We start from the raw sequence: 11,106 nt of genomic DNA, 5'->3' as shown, positions 1-11,106 counted from the left end.
TCCAGATGCTCTAGAATTCTGAGTCTATATAAGCATCGTTGAGACTTCCTGCAAACCCAGCTCCCTAGAAAATGGAGCATTAAGCGCTTCCAGGTTAACATGAGTCCAGTACCATATATGTGGAATGCAATGAATATTACTTAATGGTGATATGGACCCCATCTCAAAAGAAATCATTTCAGGAAACGAGATGGAAATCTAGAAATACAATAAGGGGGAGGCAGTATCCCCTATCAGCTTCAGAAAAAGAGCTAAAAAGTGACCCAGACAATAGATACTAAAAACAGAGAATGAATGAGTCTTTTGATTGTGCAGTAGTTGTGTTTAATGACTGAAATTATTATGACCCTAATAAAGAAATCTACGTTTACAAGGGGCTGGATACTTGCTTGCTTAGAAGCAAGTAGTACAAATAAATAATGCAGTATCTCTAAACTCAGACCCTAGAAAAAGCTCCAGAGAGTGGAAGTCCCTCTCAATCTTCCTGCCAGGACAAGGCTGCCCCCCACCCCCTGTGGGGCCTTTGCCTATGCTTCCAGAGACTCCTCACTCTGCAGCAAGAATTGGTCCTCCTCTTCCTCCTCAGCAGTAGCCTGAATTATCTTCAGTAGTTTGAGCTCAGGGTTCCAGAAATATTCAGAACGATTCTCTGGAAAGTTGGTAAAGACGGTCTCTTGGCTGGCAACTGGAATTTCCAATATATCCTGCTCCTTAGGACTAGCTTCTATGTAAGAGTAGTCTGACTCCTGCTTAGTGGGACTAGAGTCTTTCCGAAAGTGTTCTGTATCAGACACATCAATACCTGAAAGAAGAGCCATCCATTAAGTATACCGTTAGCCTGCTCCCAAATAACTGGCAAGTAGAATACAGTAAGGCCTTTACAGACTCTAGGATGTCTGTGAGGCTTAGAACTGTGTCTTCCTGGGAGGTAAGCCATCCAAGCCAACAGAGGCTCAGCTCTCCCTCCCCTCAGGCATTAATGAATTTTCCCCCATCCTAATGACTTACTTTCCAGACTGGGGAAGCAAGCCAAGTAGTTCTCAAAGTAATCCATCATTGAATTTGCCATAGAACCCTAAAAGTCATTGGAATATAATAAGGAAAGGTGAGTTGAGACCTTAGGACACTAAAAGGATTTTCCTAAAAGACTTGAAGAAATTAACATCTAAGACAGTAAAAACCCAGCCCCCAGTACTGAAGGCACATACACTTCACCTTCCCGGCTGTCCAGATCAAGCCAGAACCCACTTCTCCTGTTTCCTGTCAGTCACCTAAGGGTGGACCATCTCCAGAGAGACTGACAACAGTTACTCTGCTCCTCTCTTGAAGAGATGCAATTTCTATACTTGTGAATCTGGACTCGACTATGACTCCTTTGACCAACATAGGGTGGTAGAAGTGACACTGTTTTAGTTCCAGGCCTACCACTTAAGAAAGTGTCTCCTAGGCAATCACTAAGCTTAAACAAACCATATGGAAACATGTCATAGAAGAGAACCAAGGGCTCCACATTGCTATAGTGACTGAGTAACTTCAGGCAAGAGTAGAATGACGGTCCACTCAACCCACAAGTTCATTAGAAATAAAGAATCCCACAGAGCACCAGCAGCTCATGCCTGTAATCCCAGTGATTCAGGAGGCTGAGATCTGAGTGTCACAGCTTAAAGCCACCAGGTAGTAATGTCCACGAGACTCTAATCTCCAATAAACCACTAAAAAGCCAGAAGTGAAAGCGTGGCTCAAGTGGTAGAGTGCTAGCCTTGAGGGAAAAAATTGCCCAGGGACAGCATGCAGATCCTGAGTTCAAGCCAAGGACCAGCATGAAAGAAAGAAGAAAGAGACAAAGAGAGAAGGAAAGAGAGAAAGAGAGGGGGGAGGGAGAGATGGAGGGAGGGAGGGAGGGAGGGAGGGAAGGAAGGAAGAAAAGAAGGAAGGAAGGAAGGAAGGAAGGAAGGAAGGAAGGAAGGAAGGAAGGAAGGAAGGAAGGAAGGAAAGAAGGAAGGAAGGAAGGAAGGAAGGAAGGAAGAAGGAAAGAAGAGGGGGAGGGAGGGAGGGAGACAGAAGAAAAAAAAGAATGAATGGCATGGCTTGCACTGTGAGTGACTTGTTACTTAGTGGGAAGTAACTGAAAGTGGCCCCTGGCAGAAGTCCTCACACATGCTCACCAGTCTCATAGCTTCTGCTTTCTCCATTTGCTCCAGCTTCAGGGCACTTTCCTGACTTGGAGGAGTTGTATCACCTAATAATCACAAAAGAATTACCTTTTCATTGATGCTTCATATCCCATTATTAGACTTCTAATTGATCCCTAGTCACTTGTAGAGCTGGGGACTTGTAGCTCATACCTAAGAATCCTCACTACTCAGGAGGCTAAGACTGGAGGATCACAGTTTGAAGCCATCCTAGACAGAAAAGTCTTTATCTCCAATTAACCAGCAAAATACCAGACTGTAGGCATGGCTTAAGTAGAAGACTGCTAGCTGTGAGCAAGAAAGTTGAACAAAGCTGGAGGCCCTGGTATGGCACAAATAAACAAAAACAGACCAGAATTGCATGGCAGACGAAAAGGACTTAATCATTCTAAATTCCTTTTTTGTTTTATTGTTTCAATTTACACACACAAAAAATGTTATATCTATTTATGGGACGCCATGTGATATTTGAATATACATGCACACTATGTCAGGTCTTCTGAGTTCTATTTGTAATCATATTTACCAGGGCTATAATCACATCTGCTATCGAATTAGAGATGATGGCAACGTGTATGTTCATATACCCAGGAGTTCTCCATAGAGCATGTTGCAAGAGAAACTAGAACTCTGCTTCCATTCATGACTACTCTTGCCAGCTTGAATGGCCAGAAAATATCAGCTTCCTGTGCCATCTCTAATATACGCATATTAGCTTTCTGAAAAGAAGGCTCTAGTCTTACATTCCTTTTGCACCAGCTGTGTCCCTAACTGGTCCCTGAATGCACTCTTCATTTCCTTTCTCAAACTCCCTTTCTGTAAATAAACTTTTTCCAAGCTATCACCAGAGATATCATGCTAAAAGACAGTTGGACCCTAAGTACTGGTTCTCACTTAGATGCATACTGAGAGGACTAGAAAGCTTTAAAAGAGAACTGAGCTGGGCACCAGGGGCTCACAGGTATAATCCTAAGATTCTTAAAAAGGTGAAGTCTGAGGATCATGGTTTGAAGCCAGCCAAGGCAGGAAAGCCCATGAGACTCTTATCTCCAATTAATCACCAAAAATCCAGGGGGGGAGCCATGGCTCATGTGGTAGAGCATCATCAGCCTTGAACAAAAAAGCTAAGGGACATTGCACAGGCTCTGAATTCAAGTCCCAGTCCTGGCATGAATAGAACAGAATAAAAAAAGATAACTGAGGCTTGGTTCCCTGTACCAGGAATTTTTATCTAATTGCTCCGGGGTACAGCCTAGTTATTGAGTATTAACAGCTTCTCAGGGACAAAGTTCAAATGCATGTTCAATCTCTGACAAGTCTCTACCTACCTTGATTGGCCAGTGAAATACCCACAACAAGGGGCTGAGAAGGTGGCTCAGTGGTAGAGTGCTTGCCTTGCATGTATGAGGCCCTAGGTTCGATTCCTCAGCACCACATAAGCAGAAAAACCAGAAGAGGCATTGTGGCTCAAGTGGTAGAGTGCTAGCCTAGAGCTGAAGAGCTGAGGGACAGCACCCAGGCTCAGAGTTCAGTCCCCACAACCGACAAAAAAAAAAAAAAAGAAAAGAAAAAAAAGAAAGAAAGAAAGAAAGAAGGAAATGCCCACAGTCAGGCTGAAATGATGCATGCTTACTGAGCAGCCATGCTCCTGCAAGATGACTTTGCACAGGCTATTCCCACTCCCAGGAATCCTTTTCCATGTCAGGAAAACTAAGACATATTCAGGATCCAATTCAAAAGCCATCTCTTCTGTGAATCCCTCAACTCAGTAAGGACAGGACACTTCTCTAAGAACATGACTCAAAGTGCACCCCAGTTACTAAGCAAAACAGCTCCTGTTAGAGACATCTAGAAGAGATGCAAAAGGCACCCAATTGAAATTTGGGAGCAGTAGTGGTCACTTTGGATAGAGTGCTATTGGACAAGTCACCACCCACCCTGGACCCCCGCCCTGGTTCTTCTACACCCACAAGAAAGTCAGAACCCTGGGCTGGGAAGGTGGCTCAGTGGTAGAGCGCTTGCCTTGCATGCATGAGGCCCTGGGTTCCATTCCTCAGCACCACATAAGCAAAAAGAAAAAAGCCGGAAGTGGCACTGTGGCTCAAGTGGTAGAGCACTAGCCTTGAGCTGAAGAGCTGAGGGACAGCACCCAGGCCCAGAGTTCAGGCCCCATGACTGGACCAAAAAAAAAAAAAAAAAAGAAAGTCAGAACCCTTCTCACATCTTCAGGTTACAAGACAGTAGGAGTAGCAAAGAGCACAGTGAGGTGGGAAGAAAAACGAGAGGGAGCCAGGCACCATAGTTTATGCCTATAATCCTAGCTACTCAGGAGGCTGAGATTTGAGGATTGCAATTTGAAACCAGCTGGAGCAGACAAATTCAACCAGCAAAAGAAAGGCAGTAGAGGTGTGAGAGAGCACTAGCTTTGAGCAAAAAAAGCCAGGCAAGATCCTGAAATTCTGAGTTAAAGCCCTAGAACTAGTGTAAAACAGAAGAAAAGGAAAAAGGAAAGGGATATGAGAAAGGAAGGAGAAGGGGAAAGGGAAGTCCTCAGGAACCTCTCACTTGAACCCTGCAAGAGTTCTTTCTCCTCTGAACTCAAACTGAGAAATGGCAGGGAAACATGGCTAAGCTCAACCCTCTGCTCACACAAGATCAGTCCTGTGAAAGGAGATCCTTCTGGTCTCCAGCATGAACACTGAAGAAAAAGGAAGAGCTGACTGCAGTGAACTGGCAACTGCCTTCTGTGTGTGCTGATTCCCAACCATGTTCTGAACTCTGCAGCTAGTGGTGGGAAGCCAGAGGGCCCTGCAGCTCTGCTTCCTGGGACCCTTCTGGGACTCCAGTGAAGAGCACCAGAAATTCCCTGCCTTGTTGGCACATGGGCCTCCAGAATTATTCTCTCCCCAAACCTGGGTTTGTTCCTACTCTGAGTCCTCAAATCATTTGGCCTTCTTTGCTTTGCTTTCAGCTCTTCCCTTGAGATAACGTGTCACTGTATAGTGCAGGCTGGCCCCAAACTCAAGATCCTCCTGCCTCAGTCTCCTGAGAACTGAGATTACAAGTATGTGCTACAGCACCTGGATCTCACTCTCTTTTCTAAGGTAGGACCTGGGGACACCTGCCTATGATTCACACTCACAGTCATCTCTCAGATCCCCATGGGAAGTGACATCTGGCCCACTTCCTTCCTTAGTAAGCAGTAGGGAGATGGTACTTGGTAGGCCAGACAGACTGACTTGAACATTTCCGGAAGAGTTCTGAGAGCCGGACAAAGGCAGAGCTCAAAATGACAAAAGCATGTATGTCTTTTCCTGCCTTCCCATACATCTTAACAAAGCACATACTCCTTACACATCTCCTTACCATAGACAGGCTAGTGAATAAATGGCAATTGCACCAGGTACAGGTGGCTCATGCCTATAATTCTAGCTACTCAGAAGGCTAAGATCTGAGGATCACAGTTCAAAGCCAATCCAGACAGAAAAGTCCCTGAGATTCATTTCTAATTGACCACCAAAAAGCTACAAATGGATCTATGGCTCAAGTGGTAGAATGCCAGCCTTGAACAAAAAACTAAGGGACAGTACCCAGGTCCTGAATCCAAGCACTAGTACTGGCACCAAGAAGGGGGACGGGAGGTGGGGGGAGAAGCAAGAATGTCAATCAAATGTTTACCTGGAATTTTCTCTTTCTCTGAGACAATCTTGACTTCCTTGTCAGTTTCCTAAAACCCATGAGGACAAACAACATTAGCATTTTGGAAGTAAAATTTTTGCAAAGCACTTGGAAATACAGAACTTAACAGTTATATCCATGAGCAGAGAGAAGACACGGAAAACCCCATCTCTCAAGAATTTCTTCCCATGGAGGGCTGCACTCACTTTTAGCAAGTCCTTGGACATTGCTGACTTCTGTCTACTCTGTTTTTTAGCTGAGATCTTTGCCTTCCTCTTCTGAAGCTGTTGCTGGTGCCACAGCACCGATGGGAGCTGCTTGTTCAGGGAACCTGGTGAGCAGAGGGCCAGATCAATTGTCCTCTCTGTGAGGGCCCACAGCCCCCTCCAAGGCCACCTTGTATGGCCTGCCCTGCTCTATGACTCTTCCTCACTGGTCAGGACCAAAGCTGGGGGCACTGCTTCCTAACTGGAATTTCCTGAGTTCGACATATGGCCTTGAAGCACTGTGGCCAGAAACATAACTAAATAGGGACCAAGTTAAAAAGAGAGATGGGGGCTAGGGAGCAGTGTGAGGGGAGGTGCCTAGAATTCCTCCAGCACCAGCACCTCTACCTTCTTTCTTCTGTGATTTCATCAAATATTCAGGTTGTTGCCATGAACGCCTCTGAAGGAAAAGAAGTATAGTTATTCAAAACAAGCATGTTTTGGAAACCCCACATTTTGCAGCACCATCGCAGAGGCTATAGAGGAAGGAAGAGATATGGGAAAAGAAGAGCAGAAGACATCGAGATATTGTCCTTATCATCCCTTCCCCCTCCATTGGCTTTCACCGACATACAAGCCCAGCCTTCTGTGGGACCTGGATCCAGAGTGGCAGGATAGAGAAAGAGGGATTGTAAGCCCAGCTCTTCCTTCTCTGGAGAGCTGGGTTTGGATTTGTATGTGGGCCTCTCCCCCTGGTGCACCCTGGCTCTTACGTGCAGCGTGAGGCCGTGTATAGTTAGAAACATCTTAGAAGAAATCGCACTACCGGGTCTAGCCTTTTTCAAGGGCAGATTATCTTTCATCATGGCTAACTGTATCTTCATCTCTGAACAAGGAACATCTCTATCCACATCTGGCAAAAGGCTAAAGAGGACAAGCAGATGACTATTAGTAACATCTCTTCCCAGAGAGTATGGCTAAAGAGAGATATATAGACAGAACCAGACAGAGAGACAGAGACAGAGACAGAGGCAAAGACAGAAAAGGTCTCTAAATCTGAGGTGGATCTGCAAAGGTGCCCACAGGTGTTCATCCAGCAACACCTTTGTAATCAGCTTTCATAATCAGAGCTGTGTTCACCAACAACACAGGGGAATACAGCACCCTTTTGCCACTAAAGAAAATAAAGTTGAAAGAAGCTAAATAACTCATTGGCGTTCACAAAGCCAGTTAAGATTCAAAATGAAACCCAAAGGCTATCACACTCCAAATTATATAGACCATTCTGCCTCCCCCTTATCCATAATTCATCTATGAATAGTGCCTACATCTGGGTAGGGGTTAAATGACAGTACACAGATATGCTTAGCCCAGGACCTAGCAGATGGGAAGTGTTCACTAATGGTTTAGCAAGAATTGTCATCCCTGCCTAAGACTTCAGTAAGCAAGTGGGGCGACAGCTTGCTTGCCCTGCTCAGGGAGAACACACTGCTTAGATGCCCTTCAGCTTTACGGAAGAGCTGGATTCCAGCTCCCCAAAGCTCTGCGACACTCACCTCTCCTTCAGCAGATCCTGAGATAACCCATCAAGTTGGGCCGAGTCAGATGTGGTTTCTGATATCAATTTCTCAAGCATGTGTACTGAGGAAGATGGAGGCACCATCGCCCCCGGAACTTTTGAGCCTGTTGAGGTATACTGACTTCCAGAGAGATGCCGGGGTGGCCGGCTTTCCTGGAAGAGAAACATTGGAAAAGAACTCTCTGAAGGGGGCTGGGAAGGTGGCTCAGTGGTAGAGCGTTTGCCTTGCATGCATGAGGCCCTGGGTTCCATTCCTTAGTACCACATAAGCAAAAAGAAAAAAAAAAGCCAGAAGTGGCTCTGTGGCTCAAGTGGTAGAGGGCTAGTCTTGAGCTGAAGAGCTGAGGGACAGTGCCCAGGCCCAGATTTCAGGCCCCACGACCAGACCCTCCCTCCCCACCCCCCAAAAAAAAACTCTCTGAAGTACTCTCTTTAAGCCTGTTTCTTTCCACCAACATCTCACCCTGACATGTGAATCTCCTTGTTTTCCAAGACCCACTCCAGCCAATCCCACTTCCTCTCCAACATGAGAACCACCTATAGTGTTATATATGAAACCTATGGAGATTAATTGTTTCATTTTTTTCTGGAGAAGTCATTCATTTATTCACTCAACAAACTAATAAGCTTGCTTATGTGCCAAGTGCAAGGCTGGAGAGGGGGCAGATTCAACCAATGAAGTGGAACAAGACACTGTTATCATTGATATAAGTCTCCGGTGGCTCTGTGATTTATCCCAGGTGATAGTTACCCAGAAATGGCAGGATTAGAGCTGGAAGCCCAAGTCTTACAAGTCCTGGTCCACTGGAATTATATCCTATCACTTGGATAATTGTTTGGTTTGAGGGTTTGAGGTCTTTTATTACATTTTTTTTCTTTAAGTAGTTGTACAAAAAAGTTAACATTCAACAAATCAGTTTATAAGTACAATGCATTTTGATCAGGGTCACCTCTTTTCATCATTCTCTCCCATTTCTCCCAACTCAAACCCTCTCCTCAGTTTTCTTAGTTTCATAAGATATGCATTGATATTATGACTGCTTTTTTGGGGACAATGTGTCTGTGTGTGTGTGTATCTGTGTGTCTGTGTATCTGTGTCTGCATGTATGTCTGTGTGTACATATGTCTATATCTATGTCTGTATTTGTGTGTCTGTATGTGCCAGTACTAGGACTTGAACTCAGGGCCTCGGTGCTATCCTTGAGCTTTTTTTTTTTTTTTTTTTTTTTGCTGGTCGTGGGGCCCGAACTCTGGGCCTGGGCGCTGTCGCTCAGCTCTTCAGCTCAAGGCTAGCACCCTTCCACTTCTGGCTTTTTCTGCTTATGTGGTGCTAAGGAATTGAACCCAGGGCCTCATGCATGCAAGGCAAGTGCTCTACCACTGAGCCACCTTCCCAGCCCTATCTTTGAGCTTTTTGCTCAAGACTAGCACTCTACCACTTGAGACAGAAGCTCCACTTCCAGAATTTTGGTGGTTAATTGGAGATAAGAGTCTCAAGGACTTTCCTGCCTGGGCTGGCTTTGAACCGTGATCCTTAGATCTCAGCCTCCTGAGCAGCTAGGATGACAGGCGTGAGCCACCAGCACCTGGTGAGGAAGTGTGTAACAGACCAGAAGCCCCCAGAGTACCCATCAGTTCCTTCTCTCACCTCTTCAAGGTGCCCTTCGCCTTCCTCCAGGAAACAGATAGGGAAAAGGAGACTGAAGTTGCATGGTAATTATTCCTGAGAAAGGAATTTCTTGGGCAGATTTGTTTATTTAGAGAGGAATCAGGGCTAGAGTAGAATGGGGGAGACTTTAAAGGAGAACAAAAACAAGCCCAGTAAAGTAATATCATAAAGGATTAGACAAGACATCAAACTTACCTTTGGTGATTTCTTTTTTGCTTTCATCCTCTGCCAAAAAGCCTTTTCATCTGAGCTTAAAATGAGAATAGACACAAATTATTTCTCAGACATCTTAAAGAGAGGCACCAAGGATATTTGTGAAAAATGACCATGAAGATTCCTTAGTATTCAAAAATTCCTTTCCCAATATTTTTTTTTCTGACAATCTAGTAATTGGTGCTGACACCAGGGCTCAAACTCAGGGCCCCATGCTCTCATTCCTCTCTCTTGCTCACAGATGGTGCTCTACCACTTGAGCCATACCTCCATTCTAGCATTTTGCTAGTTAACTGAAGTTAAGAGTCTCGCAGCCTTTTCAGACCAGCCCACTTCAAACCATAATCTGCCAGATCTCAGCTTCCTGAGTAGCTAGGATTATAGGCATGAGCCACTGGCAACAAGATTAGTAACTCATTTTCATGGCATGAATTTAAATTTATATTATATACCTGACATGATTGTGTTTGCAATGTCTTCTCTCTCCCTGTATATACATCTAGGAGAACAGGATTCCTCACCAGACCCTTGATTCTTATTCCAGAGGAGGTAGTTATAAGTCAGGACATCCAGACTATAGCTCCTGAGTAGATCATAGGCATGAGCCATGGTGTCTAGCTTACAAGATTTTTTTTAAGAAGAAAAGGGAAATGAAAAAGAAAGAAACTGACTGACAAAGATGGACACTGATGGCTCATGTCTATTATCCTATTTACTCAGGAAGCTGAGATCTAAGGAACACAGTTCAAAGCCAGCTCAGGTAAGAAAGTCTGTGAGACTCTTATCTCTAATAAACTACTCAGAAAAACTCAGAAGTGGAGTTGCAGCTCAAGTGGTAGGGCATTAATCTTGAGCAAAAGAGCTCAGGGACAGTGCCTATGCCCTGAGTTCAAAAAGAAAAGAAAAAAAAAAAGACTGACTAAAAAGAAATTCCATCACTTAACAAGAATAGGAAAGCCTCAGTGGTCATTAAGCACCAGCTAAACACTTTTCCCATAGCTGTCAATCCTAGCAAGCCTTTGGGGTTTTGCCTAACGATCTCTGTCATGCTCTACTGTATACACAAGCCCTACAAGCTGTTCATTTTGTACCACTGTCTTAAGCCTTGGGGTTGAGAGCAGAGGTTCAAATGCTTCACTGAAAGCTCTTTCACTGGATGCCCTGGATTACTTTAAAAGAAAAACTGCACAGCACTGGTGGCTCACACCTGCAATCCTAGCTACTAATGAGGAGACTGAGATCTGGAGATCCCAGGCAGATAAGTCTAGAGAGAATATTTCAAATTAACCAGTGAAATGCCAAACTGAAGGTATGGTTCAAATGGTAGCGCATCAGCCATAAACAAGACAACAAAGAAAGAACAAGGCTCCAAGTTCAAAAACCCAGTATTGCCAAAAACAAAAGATAAACTAGTAGAAAGAGAATGTATTTCTTAATCTAATTTCACAAATAAATTGAGTCCTGGTTTATATGCTATTTGCCTCTTGCTATGTAGAATCTGATATGAAGAAGTCTCATAGCATGATCTCAAAATGAATTAAAACAGAATGTCAGGGTGGTAAAATGCAG

At 44.5% G+C, this 11,106-nt stretch overlaps 1 protein-coding gene across 4 annotated transcripts in view; it reads right to left on the bottom strand.

Moving 5' to 3' along the window:
• Positions 1 to 317: 317 nt before the first annotated feature.
• Positions 318 to 11,106, bottom strand: part of CUNH9orf43 (chromosome unknown C9orf43 homolog) — a 24,139-nt gene continuing 13,350 nt past the window's right edge. For 3 of the 4 annotated variants that reach the window (XM_070011991.1, XM_070011987.1, XM_070011999.1), the window contains 9 exons: positions 9,520 to 9,574; positions 7,633 to 7,808; positions 6,850 to 7,000; positions 6,485 to 6,536; positions 6,077 to 6,201; positions 5,871 to 5,919; positions 2,166 to 2,239; positions 1,009 to 1,075; positions 318 to 802 (listed from right to left, as the gene is read on the bottom strand). In XM_070011991.1, coding sequence (XP_069868092.1) covers positions 528 to 802; positions 1,009 to 1,075; positions 2,166 to 2,239; positions 5,871 to 5,919; positions 6,077 to 6,201; positions 6,485 to 6,536; positions 6,850 to 7,000; positions 7,633 to 7,808; positions 9,520 to 9,574 — 1,024 coding nt within the window. In that variant the 3' untranslated portion in view covers positions 318 to 527. The remainder of the gene's footprint in view (positions 803 to 1,008; positions 1,076 to 2,165; positions 2,240 to 5,870; positions 5,920 to 6,076; positions 6,202 to 6,484; positions 6,537 to 6,849; positions 7,001 to 7,632; positions 7,809 to 9,519; positions 9,575 to 11,106) is intronic. The other variant, XM_070011994.1, reaches the window with a different exon arrangement.

The sequence above is a fragment of the Dipodomys merriami genome, unplaced genomic scaffold (genome assembly GCF_024711535.1).
Source record: "Dipodomys merriami isolate MVZ:Mamm:240054 unplaced genomic scaffold, mDipMer1.0.p SCAF_11, whole genome shotgun sequence".
Lineage (NCBI taxonomy): Eukaryota > Metazoa > Chordata > Mammalia > Rodentia > Heteromyidae > Dipodomys > Dipodomys merriami.
The sequence above is the reverse complement of the archived record's forward strand: the minus strand, read 5'-3'. Positions and strand labels throughout refer to the sequence as shown.